Here is a 21,820-nt window from a genome sequence, read left to right as displayed (position 1 = left end):
GAGACATTGTGAGTGAGGCAGTCCGACCAGATAGTAGCTACCAGCGTGAATGCTGCTACTCTCTACTTTTAAACCTATATTTGAAAGTATGCAATATAACAGCAACATGTCCCACCTTCCACCCCAACCACGCAGTGTGTTCCGAGGAAGCCACATAATTGGTGATTGTGTACAAATCTCCGGCTTTTATTAGACACCTGTCTTGCCCCTTGCTTTTCTCACTTAATCTTGGAGTTTGCTCCAAATCAGTACTCAAAAGCTCTTATTCTTGACCATAGCTGTGCGGTACCCCACTACCCGGGGCCAACAATTCCTTTAGTCCACTGTGGACATTTAGTTCCCAACTCCATCTCCCTATTCTTTTGAAATTTCTACTAAAAAATTGCAAGAGGATGCACCACAGTTCTGAACCAAATTTGACTTATGCAGGGTGTTTTGTTTGGCCAACACCAAAGTTTTAAAATTTTTCTCAATGAGTTAGCAACATTTAAAAGAAAAAACTGCTAGTTAAAAATCCAAATTGCTAGTTCCTCTGACGAAACCGTGAGCTCTGCCATGCCAGCCTTGTGCCCACGTAACTACCGGCAGGAGAGCGGAGCGAGGGGCACGGCACGCCCGCTCCGACTGGCAGTTGTTGCCGCCTGTCTGGTCCTGCTGTCACGTCAAGGAGGAACCACTGCCCCTGCACAGGTGGCGTCCTAACGGAAGCGGAGTGCCCTCAAGGAACATATGAGGGAAAGACTAGAGGCTGCCCTCCATTTCATTGGTTACATTTATTGAGACAACAATGAACAGGAGAGCCGCCGTGCAGCCCTCAGCACGGTCGCTGGATCCAAGACCACTGAGGGCCAGGACCCCCGAGAGCGGGCTCTGAACGCATGCAGCACCCACTCGGGGCTCCGTCTGGGAGCACGCAGGAAAGACGGCCCCGATGGAGCGCGGGGAGAAGGGGAGCACGCAGGAAAGACGGCCCCGATGGAGCGCGGGGAGAAGGGGAGCACGCAGGAAAGACAGCCCCGATGGAGCGCGGGGAGAAGGGGTATGTCTGCTCCACAGATGGGTGTGGCGAGCCACAGAGCACCAAGCTTCTCTCCTTCGCTCAGACACCACCTGGAGCCTCCAGCTCTATTCCAGTTGTGACACACGCTGCTTGAGAACGTCTGTCTGCTGTGCTGAGGAATGCCGGAACGGAGCTCCCACTGCGCTCCCGTCTTCCTGCCCAGGCCGCTTAAACAGCAGGCCACTGTTGAGAAGTGTCTGTCGCAGTCATTCTCCTACCCCCACAGGCGCTGTCCCCACCCACCACTGGGGCTGCGAGGGCCTGTCAATGGGTCCTGTGTCCATCCAGCCCCAATGGTCAGGCCCGGCAGACACTGGCAGGCTGAGGGTTCCCTCCTGCTGTCACGGGGCAGCTGAGTGGGACAGACAAAGAGGCGGCATTCAGGACAGACATCGGGCCAGATTCCCAATGTCTGTCGCCTTGCAGGGTAGATCCTGTCCCTGCAGGTTTCAAGGTTGGAGAGTTCTGGATCACACATGACCCTGGGGTGGCGGGTGGGGGTGTTGGCCTTAGGTTCCCTATTTTGGTTCTTGAAGTTCATCCTTTCAGGATGACCTTGAGAGCCTTAAGCTCATCCTGGTTAAGGGGGTTCAGGTTAAAACCCTTCAGCTCCGGTTTGCCTAGGGGGAGAAGACCACCGGTCAGTGAGTTCGGACCTCCTGCTGCCCCGCCTGCTGGGCCTGCAGCCAGGCCTGGGAAGGGAGCTTACACTGCATTCATGCTCACATCTGCAACGTACTGAACTACACACATTAACCCCCAGTCCTGAGTCACCGAGAACCTGCAGTATCATGACTGCTGCCCAGAAACCTCCAGATTTTGGCCACCCCTGTGACCAACCTGGAGGAGTTAGGTTCACCTAGAAATCCAGCCTGAGCCAGAGCTATCCTGGTCCCCAAACCACGGATACCCCAAGCCATCCTAGAGCTTGGAAAAGCACTTGTGATGGGAAGAAGACCCACAAACTTCCTTGTCTATTCTATCTCAGGATGGCTAGAGACAACCGCTGCCACTGCCCACAGCTGCCGTGCCTCCCCCAGGCTGTCCAGGCCACTGTCTACCTGGGAGGGGCTTCCCAACCCTGCCTCTAAGCCCATGTTGATGGTTCTCTCCCCTCCTGGTTTCTTACCCCCACACCCCTGGGCCAATACCTTGGGCCTCCAAGAGGCGGTTGACCTTCACTCTAAGTTGTTTCCGGAGTTTCTCTATTTCTTTATCCAGATGATCCTGATCTGAAAAATGAGGTGGGCAAACAGGATGAGGTTATAACCACAGACAGAATGACCCAAAGGGAGTCAGGGAGGCCAGCCTCTCCCTAGCCCCTTTGAAAGCAAGGGCCCTTAGCATTTAGGAAGGAAAAGAGGACTTCAGATTATTAATTGAGGAAGGAACCAAAGGCTAGAGAAGCAATGTGACCTGTCCACAACCTGAGTGCACCCAGGATCAGCTGAGCAGACCAGTCCTGACTCTCAGTCCTGACCCATTTTCATTATGCAAAGTACCTGGGGCAGATCAATACACAGGGAAGGCGACATCAGGATCTTACGTCACCCACAGTGAAATTAGGGAAAAAACTGTAAGAATAAAATGAAGAACCTACACCCAGCCTACCCTAAGATGGCTGGAAAACAGGTAGCTAAGGAAGTTCATAAACCCAAGTCCATCAAGGGGTCTTTAGAAAAGCATGATTGTGGCAACAATCATGGGCAAGCTGAATGCTCAAGTGAAACCTACTTAACCTCAGTGAATAGAAAAGGTTATCTTACCTTAAAAGACTACACCTAATAGCAAACTGTACTATGAGAAGTAGAGGCTACCAAACTCAATAATGCAACTGGCTGATGTCACCCAACTTGCTCTACCTGCTGTTTCCACATCTGTCGAGAGCCTGGGCTGTGTCAGACCCTAGGGCTCCCTCTCCCAACCCCCATTTCAATCCAGTATCTCTTTTAAGAAATAAAAGCTCACTATGCCAGGTTCCCTTGCAGCTATGGGTGGCCGTGTGACTTAGTTCTGGCCATAGAGATGTCAGCAGAAGTCCCTGCGGAGGACAGCCATAGACGAAGAAAGTCCTTTGCCTTTCCTCCAGCCTGACATGTGCACATGAGGCCTGCAATGACGACACAACCACCATGAGACGCTGCTGAGTGGCTGGGCCAGTCCTGGATTGCTGACCTTTCGACAACTTCTTACATGAGAAAAACAAACAACTTTTCTTAAGCCTCAATTTGTTGCATTTTCTGTTACTTGTGTCCGAACTTGTTCCACACTCATAAACAAGCATCATGTGGGCACACACACTGTCTTCTCTTAGCTTCAAAACAACTGTGCTACAGATGCACCCCTCCCCCTTGAGAGATGATGAAGTAACTCAGTGGCAGAGCAGGGATTGAAACCCACATTAGTCTAAACACGGCCTTTAACACGGCCACCTCTCATCAAGCTGCCCAAAGCCTGACTCTCAGTTCTGTGTTATGTAAGAGGCTGGTGGGGGAGGCAGCTGTGTCCCTGACCCATGCCCAGGGGGCCTTACCTTTCTCAATCATTTCCTTCGTCAGAGGGTGAGGCATCTTGATAAACATGTTCCCGAAGCAAACCATCACATCTTCTGAAATGGCAAATGGTCACTCCCTCAACAAATTATTTCTGAGCACCTGCTACCTGCTAGGCATTGTTTTAGATGCTGAGAACACAGCAGAACACGACAGAAGTGCCCGCACTCATGGAGCTAAGTACAGTGAAAGAGGGGGAATATACAGGCAGAGATATCACCTGTCAGACCCTGACAGGTCTCAGCACTGCAGAGAAATTTAAAGCACAGCAAGGGGGGTGGAGAACGCCAGAGAAGCCGAGGGACTTGTTATTTATACCAGGTGATCTGAGACGGCCTCCCTGATTATGTGACATCTGGACACAGACTGGAAGAAAGTGACAGTGGGAGCCCTGCAGCCAAGACCAGTAATGTGCTTGAGGTGTTAGGTCCAGCAAGGGGGCCAGTGAGGATGAGTCATGGGGAGAGTCGAGATGAATTTGGAGAGTTCAAGGGGGTCTGCCTTCCATGGGGTCTTGCAGGACTCTGGATTTTACCCTGGTGAGGTGAGAAGAAACCGGAAGGCTTGCCCCAGCCTGTCACCTCCCAATGCACTTTAAACACAAATTCAGACTTCTTTCCTTCATTATGGCCTGGCCTCTGCCCATCTTTCCAGCCTCATCACACGCCCTTCCCCCCTTGCTTACTCTGTCACAGCCACTTGGCCTCTAAGACCCTGTCCCCTCTTCCAACACCTATCCCTCCCTCGCCTTGTCCCTTCTTCAGCTTTCTCACAATCTCCAGTTACGTATGTATGCTGTCCTATCCACTCGTAGAGCACAAAGGCAGAACCACAGTTTTTATACCCCCAGTACTTTCTCAGGGCCATCACCAAAAAGCCAGCCCCTCGTGGCCTGTCATGGAGACAAGCAGCTGCAACCCTGAGCCACAGCCTGTGTCACATACCTGTAGCCTCCTGCCTCTATTAGGGATAAGGCAAAGACCTTAGGAAAACTGAACAGGCAGTCTGGGCTCTGTAGCGAGGAAGCCCTGACTTACCAGAGAGGCTGACATCCTTCTGCAGGGCCCTCAGGCCTTCTCGGTTCTGATTCCTTTTGGTGTCCAGGTCCACAATCTGAAAAACACAGGGGCAGGAGGGGACTCAGCTACTTCTTGCCCCAGACTGTCACCTCCCAACAGACCCACCTCTCTTTATTATTAAAACCACACAGAGCCTGACCAGGTGGTGGCGCAGTGGATAGAGCGTCAGACTGGGATGTGGAGGACCCAGGTTCGAGACCCTGAGGTCGCCAGCTTGAGCACAGGTTCATCTGGTTTGAACAAAGCTCACCAGCTTGGACCCATGGTCGCTGGCTCAAGCAAGGGGTTACCTGGTCTGCTGTACCCCACGGTCAAGGCACATGTGAGAAGGCAATCAATGAACAACTAGGGTGTTGCAACGAAAATCTAATGATTGATGCTTCTCATCTCTCTCCGTTCCTGTCTGTCTGTCCCTATCTATCCCTCTCTCTGACTCTCTCTGTCACTGTAAACACACACACACACACACACACCACAAGGCATCCTTCCTGCATTACTTCCAGTGTCCCATGTAAAATGGACTGATGTGCAAATGCATTCCGTCCCCCACCTTGATGCAGTGTTTAATAGGCTCTTCCCCAAGTCTTCCCCCTCTCAGGAAGTGCCTGACCAACCAGCCATCCACTCATTCAATTGAAGATGAGGAGTCATAAATCATTCTTAACTTCCCCTACTCCCTTGCCCTTATTTGTAACCATCATCAAGACCTACTAAGCCCAGCTCTCATTTCTGACCCACCCACTGTCTCCATCACCACCACCCTGGTCCAAACCCATCCCTTTCCCGGGCTGGCCCCTCGCCCTCCTACATTCTGTGCTCCACAAAGCAGCCAGAAGGCTCTTTTTAAAGCCTAAATCCAATTACCTCCTCCTTCGTCCGTCCCCTCCCCACCTCCCTGAACTCCCTCCAAACACTCGGCACTTCCATTAGAACCAGACCGCAGCTCCCTGTTCAGGTCTACAAGGCCCGCCATGCCTGGGGTCCCACGTCCCTCCCGAGTCCCCCCACCCCACCCCACGGCAATCACAGACCCCTCAGACCTCTTTCCTGTTCCTCCTCTCCCTCCCGGGGCTAATGGTTCGGGACCCGGAGGGCACAGTAAAGGGGCAAAGGAAGGGTGGAGAGAGGCGATGGCTCGCACAGAGCGGGCGCTCCCCTGATACGTGCTGGAGAAGCGGGTGAAGCGCGGCGCTGTGTCCAGCCTTTGCCCACATTACATACAACTGCCATATGTCTGTGGTCACCGCCGTGAGACCACCGCCGGCCGGTGCTGGGGCCGAACTCCAGACCCCGCGCACTTCCCTACGGCGCTCACCCCTCACCACCAGGCCGCAACCGCGGAACCCGGGCCGCCGCGCCGCGGACGCGGCTCCTACCTGCCGTTTGTCCGCCAGCACCGCCTCAGCAAGCTCCTCCACTTCCACCAGGTACTGCAGCACCCGCTCCGCGTCGGGTGACAGCATGGTGCCCCCCAGACTCGACTCCACGAGCTCTGGCTCCGAGGCGGCTCCGCCTGCGCACGCGCCGCTCTGACAGCGCTTCCAGCGCGCATGCTCAGTTAAAAGAGGAACGGCGGCGCGCAGGCTGCGACGCATGCGCGTCGGCTGAGCGCGAGAGGCGGTGTTTATCCTTGGGGATGGAGCGCCTCTGCAGGCCGAGCGAGCCGTGTCCCCAGTTACTTGATTTTTAGAGAGAGGAGAGAGGGAGAGAGAGAAAGTCAGGGGGAGAGGACCAGGAAGCATCAACTCCTAGTTGCTTCTCCTGTGAGCCTTGACCAGGCAAGCCCGGGGGTTGAACCCGCGACATCAGCTTTCCAGGTCGTCGCCCTAGCCACTGCGCCACCCCAGGTGAGGCCGTGTGCTTCTTGAGCACCCGCTACGTGTCAGGCCGTTTTAGGAACTGAGTACAGCAATGAACGAAACAAAGCCCCTGCCCTCCTGAAACGTCATCCCTATGGGAAAAGCTGGCAATTAATGACCAATAATAATAATAATAATAATAATTGCATTCTATGACAGGCAAAGATGGGCTAGAGAAATAGAAATCGTTCTTTCCCTGTGCGAGGAGCACCAAAGAAGCCCACGTGGCAGTGTGACTTACGTTTCCCCTCTGACACCTTAAGTTTCTAATTTATGAAATGGGGGTGAAAAGAAATCTCTGTCATCATCTCTCTAGGAGAGGCAGGAATCCATTTTCAATTCGGTTTGACCACTGTTTGTTCGGCCCCTGTGTTGGGCCCAGTGTCTGGGGTAGTTGCCTGCAACCCAAGGAAGAGGCTGGAAAACCATGGGCAGTGGGCAGTGAAGTTCTGTAAGAGCTGAGCAGCAAATTGGTGTGGGCCGCAGGGTCCCAGGACCTCCGGGGAAGGGGCAGATAGGCCAAGAGTGGCTGCCCTTCAAAACCAGAGGGTGCCCGAACCCCGCAGTGTACAGCCTGAGAACCCAAGGTTCAGAGAGCGGCGAGGTCTTCAAAATGTCCACGGCGGACTTGATACTAGAATTCGGACCTCCTGCCTCCGGAGTCCAGCTTTCTACCGAGCTCTTTCACACCCCTTGCCTTGCTTGAATTTCACAACCTTCCTTCGGGTGGGTTATTCCCGCCCATTTCAGAGCTGCAGACCAAGGCTGGGAGAAGGGCCATGCCTCGTCACGCAGGATACAGGAGAAAACGTGGGTCTAGGGGCTCTCTGGTCTCCGTACCACAGCTGTCTTTGAACCCCGGGGAAACAAAGCCCTCCCTGAAACGGTGGCCCTGTGAGTCTCAGTGACACCCTCTCTCTGCCTGGCCTTTCGCCGCCTTCAGCTGCCAGAGGTAGAGCTAATTTTCCCTTCAGCCTCCTGGTGTGGGGGAAAAGGGAGATTCATTAAGGATTTCTCATTGAGGGTGAATTTGTCGCCAAACCCAGGATGTTTTGTGTAAACACCTTCTGGTTCAGAAATGCACACACAAGCCCTGGGAAAAAAAGGGGGTGGGTGGGAGACATTTACCAGAGAAGAAACATGACTCAGCAGGCGTCTCTGGGGCCTGGACCCCAGAACTGGATCTCCTCCGCCATGGGGTGCAGTGCGTCTCTGACTCAGCAGGCGTCTCTGGGGCCTGGACCCCAGAACTGGATCTCCTCCGCCATGGGGTGCAAAGAGAGCTGGCCCCTGCCAGATGGGCCTGGTGGGGGGAGAATGGAGAGAGGTTCCCAAATTGGCAGCCTCTTGGCTGTGACTGTCCCCTAGAGCAGTGGTCCCCAACCTTTTTTGGGCCATGGACCGGTTTAATGTCAGAAAATATTTTCAGGCCCTGGCCGGTTGGCTCAGCGGTGGAGCATCGGCCTGGTGTGCAGGGGACCCGGGTTCGATTCCCAGCCGGGGCACATGGGGGAAGCGCCCATTTGCTTCTCCAACCCCCCCCTCCTTCCTCTCTGTCTCTCTCTTCCCCTCCCGCAGCCGAGGCTCCATTGGAGCAAAGATGGCCTGGGCGCTGGGGATGGCTCCTTGGCCTCTGCCCCAGGCGCTAGAGTGGCTCTGGTCGCGGCAGAGCGACGCCCCGGAGGGGCAGAGCATCGCCCCCTGGTGGGCAGAGCATTGCCCCTGGTGGGCGTGCCAGGTGGATCCCGGTTGGGCGCATGCGGGAGTCTGTCTGTCTCTCCCCGTTTCCAGCTTCAGAAAAATACAAAAATAAATAAATAAATTAATTAAAAATAAAAAAAAAGAAAATATTTTCACGGACCAGCCTTTAGGGTGGGATGGATAAATGCACAAAATAAAATTATGCGACCGGCGTAAAAACTGTGATATTTTTAAATATAATTGTCGAACTTACGAGACAAGCGTCAAGAGTGAGTCTTAGACGGATGTAACAGAGGGAATCTGGTCATTTTTTTAAAAATAAAACATTGTTCAGACTTAAATATAAATAAAATGAAAATAATGTAAGTTATTTATTCTTTCTCTGCAGACCGGTACCAAATGGCCCACGGACCGGTACCGGTCTGCGGCCCGGGGGTTGGGGACCACTGCCCTAGAGGGTACCTCCTCTACTGGAGGTGTTGGGTAGTCATATCCAAGACTTTGAAACAGACTCGAGAGGACTCTTGTTTCAGAACCGTCAATTTCGTAAATATTTACTGACTACCTTGGCCTCATTTTAGAGATTCCGCCATGAGCAAAACTGGGCATGGTCCTTGCCCTCAGAAGCTTCCAGTCTGGTGGGAGAGACAGCCAGTAAACATATGGACAAGTGAAGAGGTCATGTTAAGTGATGATAGGTGCTCTGGAGCACACAGAGCAGGGCATGCTACGGAGGAAGTGATGGGGTGGGGCTCTTTGAGATAAGGTGGTCAGGGAGGGCTTCTCTGAAGAGGTGTCATCTGAGCAGCAAGGTGGAGGAGGAGGTGAGGGAGTGAGCCATGTGGGTATCTGGGGGAAGAGCATTCCAGGCAGAGGAAACAGAATGCAAATGGCCAGGAGTGGAAGACCAGTAAGGCTCGTGCAGGTGGGACTGAGTGAGCCAGGGAGAGAAGGTAGGGAGACAAGGTCAGAAAGGGGAAGGGGGCTCTAGAAGGGGCTGCAGGTCCCCTGCCCTGATTGGTAAAGCCGTCCCCGGAGATCACGTGCAGACACTGCTGCTGCACTTCCCTGCGGCTTCCTGCTTCTTTCAGCTCATGGATGCCGGTCGTCGAAGGGGCGTGCAGCGAGTTAATGCCCACAGGAGTGGCCCTCAACCAGGAAGAGAAAGGAGTTAGTGGCTACCTACCCCAGCTTCTCTGCTGCTCCGTGGAAGAACCCAGAGACTACTGCAGTCATCCAGGTCAGACAGGATGGTCGCCGGACCAGGGGTCGCAGTGGGGGTGGCGAGCGCTGGTGGAATTCTCAGGGAGTTTGCAAGCATTCTGCATCAGCCCGGATTAATGTTTCCCCGTACCTTTGTACCTGTGTAACTCCTGCGTATCTTCCATTGATCAGCTTAGGGTCACCTCCTCCCACGAGTCAAGGGTCCCCCCTGGCCCTCGCAGCTTCCTGGGCTCCCCCGTCGTGGCACGTACCACACCATCTTTTTTCCTCTAATTACCTCCCTCTCCAGGCAGGAGCTCCTCAAGGCAGGGACCGTGTCTGTGTTGTTGCAGCTGTGTCTCCAGAACCTAGAACGGTGCCTGGCACGCAGTAGGTGCTTAGTTGTTGTTTACTGAACATGAAGCACAATTTTCCAAAATCCAGAGTGTCTAAAGATGAACAGAGCTGACTGAAGGAGAAGTGGTTCCCCACCCCAGAAGGTGTGCAACGCTGGACTGCAGCACGGTCGGATTATGGCAGAGGGTGAATTGATCCCTAAAAGTCTTTTCTAACCAGATAAACTACCTGGTCACACTGGGGTATGCCTCATCTTCAGCCACCCCCCGCCTGGCCGAAGGGGACATGGCTGCTGGGGCTGTGGTGTTTGGGGGACTGGAGCCAACAAGAACGATGCTTCACCACCCTCCGTTTTACCATTGCTTTGAGCCTCCTTTGGGTGAGTGTTGGGTGACCAGCACCCGCTTCTCTCCTTGGGGTGGACTGCCCTCAGGATCTGGAGCCTCCTGGGTGACTTACCCCCCTCACAAGCTGTACCCCATCACTTCAGGGATTTGAAAGCCCACCCCCTTGCCTAGGCTGCTGGCAGGGGTGTGGGTGGATCACTCTGAAGTATAATTACACTCCGAGTTCCCCAGTGGGATCAGGCTGAAGCAGCCACCCACGAGACGTCCACAGCCCCGCTTGGCGTGCTCTCCTTTCCAGTCTGCCTCACCCACTCCCTTATGGTCAGAACCCTCCAACGCTCCCGTCTCACGCAGTTAAAACTCCTCCCCGCGTCCCAGAAGGCCCCACATGAGCTGCCCTACCGCTCTGAGGCGTCTCCCATCCCTCTCCCCACTTCCTTGTTGTTCCTCACACCTGCCAGGTACCATCCCACCTCAGGGCCTTTTCACTGGCTGCTTCCTCTGCCTGCACTTTCCCCTGATGTCTACACGCCTACCTCCCTCACCTCCTACCTCTTTGCTTAACTTTCACCTTCTAGATGAGGCTTCTCCCGACTACCCTATTTTAAAATGCAACCCAACCCCTGCCCCTCCTAGCGTTCCTGATCAACGTCCTCTGCTTTACCAGACCAGGCACCTTTGTCTCATTTGTAACTGATGTATCCTAAATGCCTAGAACAGTGGTACCTGGCCTATCTTAGGTTCTCAATAAACATTTTTGAATGAATGAATGGGGAAAAAAAACAAACAGCCAGAATTCTAACCAAGGCAGCTTCTCTCTGAAGCCGGACTCTTAACCCCCATGCTGGAGGTGGGGTGGGAGCGGCAGGTCATGCCAGACCTTGTTGGCTAAAGTAAGGGGGCTGGATTTTGTTTTCAGATCAATGCGAATCTGTGGGAGGGTTTTGAGCAAGCGTGAGACGTGATGGGGTTTACTTTGTGGAAGGGCCCTCTGGCTCTGGAGATAGGATGGGCTAAAAGAGGCAAATGTGGTACAGCCGTGTGTGTGTGTGTGTGTGTGTGTGTGTGTGTGTTGGGGTGGGAGGTGATGAGGAGGACTTGGAGAGGTGACAGGGCCATGGCTGCCCTGAGGCTGAGAACAGCAAGAAGCTGGCTCCTGTCCATTTCTCAGGCAGCCTGGGTGGCTGCCCCACAGGCCCTGGTCTGTCAGCAGTCCAGGCCAGCTGCTGACAACCTGCCCCTGTCCCACAGATGGGCCGTTTGCTCTCCTGGGTGGTCCCCAGCTCCTCCCTTCACTTCCCTTGCGCCCTTGTGGGCTTGGCAGGTGGAGGGGAGGCCTCTGCTCCCTGCCCCCCCTGACCCAGAGAATAATCCCTTATATTCATGGGATTCTCCTCGTGCCCTCATTTCATCCTCCCACGTCCCCTGGTAGCACAGAGGTCTGATTCCCATTAGGCAGATGAAGACATTGAGGCCGGAAAGGGGATGGGACCTCCCAAGGTCATGCAGCCAGATGGGGATGGCAGGTGGAGACGTGTCTTCCAACTCCCCACGCCTCAGTTTCATCAGGCAGCAGATGGGCCCAAGGCCTGACTTGAAAAGATCGGAAGTGACCTGAAAGAGAATATAAGCCCAGAACAGCCCAGGCCTCCCTGGGCTGGTCTTTACCCCTGCCTTTAATACTAAATCCACTCATTTTGAATCCCATAAATAGGTTCTTACCTAACTTGAAAACATTACAGAGCAGACTCAAGTTCCCCTCTGACACCCCTCCCCTGTCTCAGTTCCCCAGAGCCCCAGTTTGGGTGTGTCTTTCAGAACTGGGATGCTCATTTAAGGACTGGTGAGGAGCCCAGAGAACAGATGTAGGACCAGTATGTGTGGCAGGGTCGGGGCGGGGGGCTCTGCACACAGACGCACCATTCTGCAGCCTGTTTGCTCCTGGACATCTTTCATGGGTATATCTCTCTCTGTCTCCGATTTTCTTTCTTTCTTTTTTTTTTTTTTAAGATTTTATTTATTGATTTTGCAGGGCGAGGGGGGGGGGAGAGAAGTTTCATCTCATAGTTGCTTCACTTTAGTTGTTCATTGGTTGCTTGTTGTCTGTGCCTTGACCGGGCAAGCCCAGGGTTTCGAACCGGGGGTCAGCATTCCAGGTCGAGGCTCTGTCCACTGCGCCACCACAGGCCAGGCATCTCCTATTTGCTGACAGCTGCAAAATATTCTGTAGCATAAGCACCGCAGTTCACTTGTTTCTCTAACTTTCTGAATTAAATCTTACATTTAGCTCGCATGCACTAAAGTGCAGAGGGTTAATTAATCCCACCTCTCAGTTCTGAACACATGGTTATGAATTAGTCTGCAAAGACCTGCTCTTGCTTATATTATTTTCTCCTTTTCCCCACAGCCCCAAACAGTCTGACCGCATTGAAACCCTCTCTACTGTGTCGGATGTATGTTTTTAAGTGTTTGAGGTTGCCTGCACAATGCATAGCAGTGGCGTTATGTGTCTGTGTATTTTAAAATTTCTTGCTAAGGTATAACACACATAGAAGAGTGCACAAATCGTAAGTGTATACAGCTCCTGAACTTTCAGAAACTGACACGCCCATGGATGCAAGCACTCGGATCAAGCAGCAAGGACATCAGCAGGCCCTCAGGAGGCCCCCTCCAAGCCCTCCCTACCACTGCCCCACGGACACCCTGACTGTTAACACCGGACATTGGCTTTACTAGTTTTTGACCTCGATACAAATGGAATCACACAGTGTGTGCTCATTTGTGTCTGGCTTCTTTCCCTCGCCACGTCACGGATTTACCTCTCTCGTTGTTTGTGGCTGTAGCTCGCCCGCTCTCGATGCCGTAGAGTAGTCCGTGGGATGACTTCTGCCGTTGGTGGACGTGTGGTGGTTTCTAGCTTGCGCTGCTGCCAAGAGTGCAGTGTGCACAGTCGTGTGTGTGTCTCTGGGAACAGGCACGGGACTGTGCATTTCTGTTGTGTGTACCTAGGAATGGGCTTGCTGGGGATATTCAGTTTTAGTAGATACTAATAATCTGGTATATCTTCTTAATGCACATAAATATTATTGTGCTGTAAGTGGCGTTCATTTCCTGTAGTTTTGGGTGTTTCTTTGGGGGGGGGTTGCTCATCCCAATGTTTCTCTGATCTATGTACCTTTCGTTCCTTGCCCCTGGCCACTCCTGAAGGGACCCAGACTGCTTCCCTCGCATTTTGCTTATCCCCTCCCTTCGTTGTGGATGCTTTCTTTCTTTTCTTTTTATTGAATTTATTGGAGTGACGTTGATTAATAAAATTATACAGGTATCAGGTGTACAACTCTATAATTCATCATCTGTATATTGTACTGTGTGTTCACCGCCCCAAGTCAAATCTCTTTCCATCACCGATTATACCCCCTTGACCTTCTTCTACCTCCCCTCCAACTCCCCTTCCCTCTTGGGTTGTGGATGCTTGAGTTCCCCCTTTTATCCTCATCAACACACACAGGGCCATTCTGAATACCCTCGTGTGCTGTTCCTTTATCACGGGCCATGCATCTGCTTGTTTTGCCTAAGTACCGCCACACTCCTCTCCAGAGGGGCTGTACTCAATCACCCTTTTACCAGGGATGCATGTCGTTGCCACCATTAGGCGCTCTCCACCTCCCTACGGCTTGCCAGTGTGGTGGTCATTAGTATTGGATTTACTGAACGTTCTCCGGTGGATGGACTTGAAATTGTTTCCCATCTTTCACGGTTATAGGAGGTGCGGCTGCAGTGATCCCACAGGGACGTCTCCTGGTGCTTGTCTGTGAATTCACCTTCTCCTCCACCTCATCTTCCTCCGCTTTTCTTGAACCCGAGCTCCCAAACACACCCTGACTTTCCCGCTCCTCTGCCTGTGCTCTGGCCACGCCCTCCGCTGGGAGTCACCTGGGCCTTCCTTCTCCACTTGTGGAACGCTACTCCTCCCTGAAGGTCCCTCTCCCTAGAAGACACTCCCTCCCCGACCTGGCCCCGCAGGACGGTCACTACCTCTCAGATATCTCTGTCCTCCTTTTCCTTGGGCATCAATCACTTTCCTCTTTGGGACCGATTTTTTGCCATGATTTTGGCTTCCTTATCAGCCTGGGAGCCCAGTGAGGCCAGAGATGCCTCAGGAGAGGCCTGCTGAGCAGCTGAGTGAGGCTGTGACCTAAGCATACCTTAGGGAGGGAAGTCAAGTCCTGTCTGTCTGTCTCTCTCTGTGCTCTACTTCTTTACCTTTCAGAGAGGAACCTTTCAGGAGGAACTCATTCCCCTGGAAAGGGTAGAATATGGTATTAAGACTTCCTCTCTTTTGAGTGCGGTTGAGTGACTAGATTTATCTGTAAAATGGGTGTCAGCAAGGTAGCAGGGACAAATGTGTCCTCTTTGCACCTTTGACTTTTGAAGCAGGTGAACGTATTAACTGTTTGTTTAAAGGACTTTTAGAGTCTGTAAGGAGGAGAGTGACATCAGAACAGAGAAGACATCTTGGTTTATTGAATTAGTGACTCCCTCATTTTACATATGAGGAAAACAGGTCCAGAGAGGTGAGGTGACTTGCTCAAGGTCACCTAAGCAGGTAATGGCAGAATCAGGACTGGCTGCCACCTGAATGGTAGACCTGGACCTTTCCATTGTCACAGCTGGCTCAGGACTGCCTTTGTGCCAAGCCCTGCCAAGTGCTGAGGACACCCCGGTGGGCATCATGTGGGCATGATTGCTACCTTCACAGATCTTGTATTCTAGACAAGAAGCAAATAAACCAATAAATCTGTGTTATAACATGTGATCAATGCTTTGGATAAAAAATAAGGCCGCTGAGGGGATAGTGTGTCAAGGGACAGTGGTCGGGAAGACACTTCTGAAGAGGCAGCGTTCTAGAGAAGAGGAAGGAGGAGCCTGTGAGCACCTGGGGAAGAGCAGGAACAAAGGCTGGTGGAGGGAGAAGGCCGAAGCATTCGAGGGATGGCACAGAGCCAGTGTGGCTGGGACGGACCGGGGCAGAGAGCAGAGCGGAGAGGCTGGAAGCAGGGCTGGGGACTTGGGCGCAAAGTGTGGTCGGAAATAGCCAAAAGGTGCTGAGCAGACATGGGACCTGGTCACATTTCCTCTTTTAAAAAAGGCCCCTCTGGCGAATGGTGGAGCTGGAGCATGAGGAAGGGAGGCGAAGGCTGCAGGGAGTGCAGTGAAGGGGCTTCTGGGTCCAGCTGAGCTGGAGCATGAGGAAGGGAGGCGAAGGCTGCAGGGAGTGCAGTGAAGGGGCTTCTGGGTCCAGCTGAGCTGGAGCATGAGGAAGGGAGGCGAAGGCTGCAGGGAGTGCAGTGAAGGGGCTTCTGGGTCCAGCTGAGCTGGAGCATGAGGACGGGAGGCGAAGGCTGCAGGGAGTGCAGTGAAGGGGCTTCTGGGTCCAGCTGAGCTGGAGCATGAGGAAGGGAGGCGAAGGCTGCAGGGAGTGCAGTGAAGGGGCTTCTGGGTCCAGCTGAGCTGGAGCATGAGGAAGGGAGGTGAAGGCTGCAGGGAGTGCAGTGAAGAGGCTTCTGGGTCCAGCTGAGCTGGAGCATGAGGAAGGGAGGCGAAGGCTGCAGGGAGTGCAGTGAAGGGGCTTCTGGGTCCAGCTGAGCTGGAGCATGAGGACGGGAGGCGAAGGCTGCAGGGAGTGCAGTGAAGGGGCTTCTGGGTCCAGCTGAGCTGGAGCATGAGGAAGGGAGGCGAAGGCTGCAGGGAGTGCAGTGAAGGGGCTTCTGGGTCCAGCTGAGCTGGAGCATGAGGAAGGGAGGCGAAGGCTGCAGGGAGTGCAGTGAAGGGGCTTCTGGGTCCAGCTGTTCTGGAGAGAGGTGACAGGGCAGGGCCTGGGTGCTGTGATGGGGAACAGCGGTTGGTCTCCCCATCTGGGCAGCAAAGGGGGTGGGCGAGGCGGCCCCTGGGGCCTGTCCAGCTCTGCCGTTTCGGAATCTGGTGGATTATCTCAGCACAAGCCCCCGCACGGCTTTGCTCGCAGTCTCTCCGGTTCGCCTTTTGTGTCTGAGGCTCCGAGTGGCATCTCCTTCCCATCGCCATCGCTGCCAGCCCCTCTCCTGTCCCCCCCTCCCAGGGACAGATGGGTGGGCAGCCCGAGGCAGCTGGGCCTCGATAACCTGCAGGGCCCCTTGGGAGGAAATTATCTGAGAGTTCATAACCCCTCTCTGCTGTCCAGATCTTGAGTTAAAAGCCCTAAATGTCACAGCCCCAAGGGGTAAGGATTGGAAGGTGCCAGGAAAGGGTCAGGACAAGACGCTTGTCTTGTCTGCAGCTACCTACTTGGGGGGGGTGGCGGAGACCTGGGGCGCTCAGAACTCCAGCCCTGGGATCGGAAAGCCATTAGCGCTAAGGCTGAAAACCGGTGGCCTTCAGGCCGTATCTGACCCACTGACCTATTTACTTGGCCTGAAAAGTGTTTGCCTAAGTACCGCCACACTCCTCTCTAGAAGGGCTGTACTCAGTCACCCTTTTACCAGGGATGCACGTCCTTGTATCCCTGGTAAAAAAAAATTGAGGAAAAAAAAAATGGAGCCAGCGTTTCAAAATGAAGACATTTTACAATATAATCCATATTTCTGGCTTCTCTTGAATAACTAGAAAATCTGACCATACTGACTGCCTGTCCCCATATGACAACATTCAGCAGTCCCCATTATTATGTTATTTTACTAATAGGCATATACAACCACATGATTCCAAAAAATTATATATGTATAGGCATAGAATGAAGCCCCCCTCCCATCCTCGTCCCCCTTCTGCCCAATGTCCCCTTCCGTGATCTCGTTTTCTGTGTACGTTTCCAAGGTTTCTGTATACAATAGACATAAACACAAATATAGACTACACCCCCTTTCCCCCAGCTCTGTCTCATGTTCCCTCCCCTGCTTCCCCCATGGAGGCCTCTCTGGATTAGGAGATAGAGGGCTTCATCGCCTCCTCCATTACCACATGCTGTTCCATTGTCAGAAAGTCCGTGATTTATTTAGCCAGTCCCCTGCTGATGGGTATTTGGTTTGTTCCCAATATTTGCTGTTATAAACAGCATTGCGTCAGTTGTTGTGTGCCTGGTTTGCAGAGGCGCTAAAGGAATAGCGTTAGAAACTGGTCCAAGCTGCAGGTGCAAGAGGCACGGACTGAGCTCTCAGCGAACTGAGGAAACGGGACAAGGGCTCTTCCCGAGTGATTTCCAGAGAAGCTCAGAGGCCACGCCCCTGGCAACTAAAGGAAAGGCTCCGGATCTGCTTCTGCCACTTGCTAGAATATGGGATTTCTCTCTGGGCCTCAGTGTCCCCATCTGTAAAATGAGTAGCTCGGGGGAATTGGATGAGACCTCACAGGACCTGTCCAGTTCTGACCAGCTGTGGTGGCCCCTTCTCCCTCCATACCAGCCAGACCCGGCCTGTGTGTAGCCCTTGAATGATTCCGGCTCAACCCCGTGGCGGATCCTTGGCCCGAGCCATTCTGCACCATCCCCGTCACTGGAACACTGTGCCTGTACTTGCTTATTAGTCCCAATCCGAGTCCTTGATCTCAGGCCACTCAGAACACACCAGTGCAGACTGCTCAGGGCAGAGTCCCCTCTGCAGTACCAGCGACAGGCGGGTCACTCCCACACTTGACGTACCCCGTACCCCGTCAAATCCTTCCTCTGTGCTACCTCCCCCAGTTGCTCTGCTATTTCCTAACTAATGTGTTGGGCCAGTAACAACGCCGCCCTGAGTCCCAACTGCCTCGCTTCCCCCAAATGACTGATTTGAAGATAACATGTGGTCATATCAGTGAAGTTCTTAGCAAGCTCCTAACACACAGTAGGGAGTAACACTGCCCTTGTCTGAAGCAGTTACCTTGCTTATTAAATGGGGAGAATAAGAGAACCTATTTCATAAGGTTGATCATTCATTCATTCAGTCAGTGATTTTTATCGGATGCCTATTAAGCACCAGGCATAGCACTGGGTGCTCAGCACGTTGTTGTGTTGTAATGTAACCTGTGAGTTCCACTAAGACACCAAGTCCAGATGAATTTTTTAGGAGTCTATTAATTAGCCGGCTAGCTACATGGGCACAATCCCAAATCATGTAGGGCCTAATACAGTTCCGAGCCTGCTTTTATACAAGATCAAGTACTGGTTAGACTGGGTAAGGAGGGGCTTGTGATCCCTTTGTCTAGAGGTATACGTTACTCTCATGACGTTAGGGTGAGTCTGAGGATAGGAATTCTTGATTAAGGTACATAAACATTGTTTTCTAAAATTTTCAGATAAGTTCTATCTTCTTTGCTCTGTGTGGCAAGTGGCCCCAGCACCCTTTCAGAGAATTCTAGGAATCAGCTAAACTATGACTAGATGACCCAGCTGTCCTTATAAGCCAGGAAGCTCCTGCATTCTTCTCTTTCCTTTCTCCACAGAAAGGGTGGGGTAAGAGGCTTGACTTTTCCTCTTTAAAGTGGCGTTGCTAGTGCTAAGTTTTACGGTTCTTTGGCACCTTATCACGGTTGGTGAAGAGACTAGATGAGTCCTTCCAGGGCAGCAGCCACGGGGGGGGTCAGTGAGAACATGAGCAAGCCAGGGCCCAGCCACCGCCGTGGGCACTTCACCCAGCACACCACGTTTGCGCAGGACGTGGTTTGAGAGGCGTGGAGCTTCGCCCCGTGAGCAGCATGCCAGGGCACTGCTCAAGGTCTGCAGGGACAAACAGGACCTCGGGTTCATCCAAAAAAAAAGAAAAGAAAGAAAAGGACGGGGACACACATCCGCACTGAGAAGATGAGAGAGGAGTTGAGTAATGTCTTTCCTGAGGGTCAAGAAAGACTGAGCCCCCTCCACTCTGTGGGTGATAAAACCTTTAAAAAAAAAAAAAGAGGTAAGAGCAAAAAGATTAATGGTCTCAACTCTCATGGAAGTCCCAGGCAATTCCAAACAGGCAAACATAAAACAGCTGATGTTAAGAAGGAAAAGATAAAGTGTCATGGAAGCACGTCACAGGGGAGCGTCAGGGAGACTTCTCTGAGGGAGGGAGAGCAGGGCACAGCTGGGTGGGGGATCCAGGAGGGCTTCCTGTGGGAGGCAGCATCCCAGTGAATAATTAACATTAATTATCCTCACCACAGCCCTAGGAGGAAGGTACTAGTTACCCTCCACCCATTCATTTTACTTTCTTCTCTGACTAAGAGGAATTGAGTGGCTTTCTCAAGATCATGGAGCCAGGAAGGGGTGAATAGATTTTGAACCTTGGTTTCCTGGCTCCAAAGTCTCAGAAATAAATGTATATCTTGGACTGCCTGTTTGAACAGGCTGATCCTGGGATGTAGAGAGACACAGGAGGTAGACGGGATCCCTCCATGGGACTGGGGATTGCTGGGGGTGACAGAGGTGAGAATCTGATTCTGCCAGACCCCATCTAGGACCTGTGAAGAGGCAGAGGTCCAGACACATGCAGAACGTGCTCAGGGCCATAAGGGGGTCTGGGGTCAGACCCTTCCTCTGCCCGGCCCCCCTGCCTGGAGTTGTAGGAGGGGAAAAAAGAGAAAGAGCAAGAGATTGCTCCTGCATAAATCACACTGCCACATTGGGATGCAGACTCTTTTAGCTCAAGTTACAAAAACTCCCACTAGCTGACATATGCCCTTGGATGGACTGTCAGTTTGGAATCCAGCCTGGAAAACCCCCTTAATCCCTCATTTTTCCTCCTCCATTTTCAGCCTAGGGCGACAGCTGGCTCTCCAACCTCCCAAGCATTGCTGGGACCAGAACAGTCCCTGGATGTGAAAGGGATGCAGGGCTGCAGGGCCGCAGATGGCTGCTCCTCCGTGGTCCTGGGCAACTGTCTCCCTCAGCTCCCCTTTCCTGTCGCTCTGAGGCTCTGAGGCTCTGAGGCGGGTGGTCTTCAACCCTCCACTCCTCCCTTCTTCCTTCCTCTGCTTTTCATCTAATTCTCATCCTCCCTTCGGGAGATAGCAGAACCTAGTCTGGAGCCAGATTATGGGTTTGAATTTGGCTCTAGCACTTATTCTGTGACTCCAAACAAATGAACCATCTAACTTTTCTGTGACTTGGTTTCCTCATCTGTAAAATAGAAGAAAATGCAAATTACCTCACAAATTGTAAGGATAAGATGAGTAATTATACAGTGCTTAGAACAATCCTGAACAGAGAGAGAGCTATATGAGTGTTCTTAAACTTTTTTTTATTGATTGATTTGAGAAAAAGGAAAGGAGAGAGAGAAATCAATTTCACTTATTTATGTGTTCATTGGTTGTTTTATTTCTTGGGGTTTTTTTTTTTTAGTGAGTAGAAAGAGGGGGGGGGATGAGGAGCAGGAAGCATCAACTCCCACATGTACCTTCACCAGGCAAGCCCAGGGTTTCAAACCAGCAACCTCAGCATGCCAGGTTGATGCTCTATCCATTATGCCACCACAGGTCAGGCTTCATTGGTTGTTTCTTGTATGTGCTCTGCCCAGGGATTGAACCCACAACCTTGGTGTATCAGGACAATGCTGTAACCAACAGAGCTACCCAACCCGGGCATGAGCGTCTGTATAAATGCCCTGGTATATCCACTTTGAGCAAAGAAGGTGGGGAGCTGGGGTATCCAGGATGTATGAGGGACCCTATCACCTCCCTTGGATTACTAGTCTGTTCTCTATCTGGTCTCTCCATGCCCGGGCTGCTTCACTCTGCACACTTCTCTCCTCTGGCTGCAGGGTCTTCTTTCAAAATCCTGACTTGATCACATTACCCCTGTGCTTCCAGTTCTGTAGTAGTTCCCCACTGCTTCCTGGATGAAGCCATCTTCTGGCCCTTTAGGATCTCATCCCTCAGAACTCTCCAGCTCCATCTGTCTCAGCTTCCCACCTCCCTGGAACTGTGCTCCAGACTTCCTTGAAAACACGCCCAGGCCTTTGCACTAGCTCTTTCCTCCACCTGGTGTTTCCTCCCATCCCTCCCCCTTGAGGTTGCTGCCTTCCCTGCCCCTTCCCTGCCCCTCGCTCCCAGGGCCGTGGCCAGCTGAAGGGAGCCCCTGAGGAGGTAAAGGGGAGAGGAGGAAGAGACAGCAATTCTAAGGGCTGCAGTTTTCTCAGCCTCAACACAGTAAGAAGAAGAGAAGAAAAAGGAACTCTCAAGATCAAAGAAGAGATGAAACAATACGTGAACACTCTGGAAACTAGGAAGTGGCTTGTTAGCATCGAGTGATTGCTAACGAGTTATTGGGGTGCCCGCCTAAGCAGCCCCTTGCAAGTTCCCGGTGCTCCACCCTCCTCAGACCCAGGCCCCTGGAGGTAAACAGAGGAGATGAATGGAAGGCGCGCGGTGAAGAAAAGAGAAAGGAAGTGGAGTGCGGCGGGGGTCGAGGCAGAGAGCATGTGGCCGGGACCCCACACTTCTGAGGACGGAAGGAGAGGGTGACCTGGGATGCTCTGCCCTCCCCGCTCCATCTCCCTTCCCAAGGGGTGCTTTCCGATCCGGCCACAGCCCCAGCGGCGGGGTGAGGGAGGGCCGAGGGTGGTGCCGAGCCGAGGGCAATGAATAATTGAAGCGGAGAGGAGGAGGAGGAAGAGGAGAAAAGGGAAGAGGAGGAGGAGGCGGGAGCCACCCGCATAGGGTCCTCCTCACTCCG

The 21,820-nt window shown here is 52.7% G+C and overlaps 1 protein-coding gene and 1 long non-coding RNA gene across 4 annotated transcripts; one reads left to right on the top strand and one right to left on the bottom strand.

Moving 5' to 3' along the window:
* Nucleotides 1-754: 754 nt before the first annotated feature.
* PDRG1 (p53 and DNA damage regulated 1) lies at nucleotides 755-6,227 on the bottom strand. 3 transcript variants are annotated; one of them, XR_010751465.1, is made up of 7 exons: nucleotides 6,068-6,130; nucleotides 4,650-4,725; nucleotides 3,931-4,090; nucleotides 3,594-3,668; nucleotides 2,212-2,292; nucleotides 1,428-1,680; nucleotides 755-1,392 (listed from the first exon to the last, which is right to left on the bottom strand). XR_010751465.1 is itself a non-coding variant. In XM_066384103.1 (6 exons), exons 2-6 carry the CDS (start codon nucleotides 4,662-4,664, stop codon nucleotides 1,598-1,600), a joined length of 414 nt encoding a protein of 137 aa, XP_066240200.1. In that variant the 5' UTR covers nucleotides 4,665-4,725; nucleotides 6,068-6,130; the 3' UTR covers nucleotides 755-1,597. The 3 variants fall into 3 exon arrangements, 2 of the variants coding, with proteins under 2 accessions (XP_066240200.1, XP_066240201.1); XM_066384103.1 differs by having other exon boundaries at nucleotides 755-1,680; XM_066384104.1 differs by lacking the exon at nucleotides 3,931-4,090 and having other exon boundaries at nucleotides 755-1,680; nucleotides 6,068-6,227.
* Nucleotides 6,228-6,365: 138 nt separating this feature from the next.
* On the top strand, nucleotides 6,366-12,902 carry LOC136406701 (uncharacterized). The gene is made up of 3 exons (XR_010751684.1): nucleotides 6,366-6,538; nucleotides 9,343-9,491; nucleotides 12,566-12,902. It is a non-coding gene; the product is annotated as an uncharacterized lncRNA (long non-coding RNA).
* The last annotated feature ends 8,918 nt before the right edge of the window (nucleotides 12,903-21,820 follow it).

The sequence above is a fragment of the Saccopteryx leptura genome, chromosome 5 (genome assembly GCF_036850995.1).
Source record: "Saccopteryx leptura isolate mSacLep1 chromosome 5, mSacLep1_pri_phased_curated, whole genome shotgun sequence".
NCBI lineage: Eukaryota > Metazoa > Chordata > Mammalia > Chiroptera > Emballonuridae > Saccopteryx > Saccopteryx leptura.
Note: the sequence above shows the minus strand (reverse complement) of the source record. Positions and strands in the feature narration are given on the sequence as shown.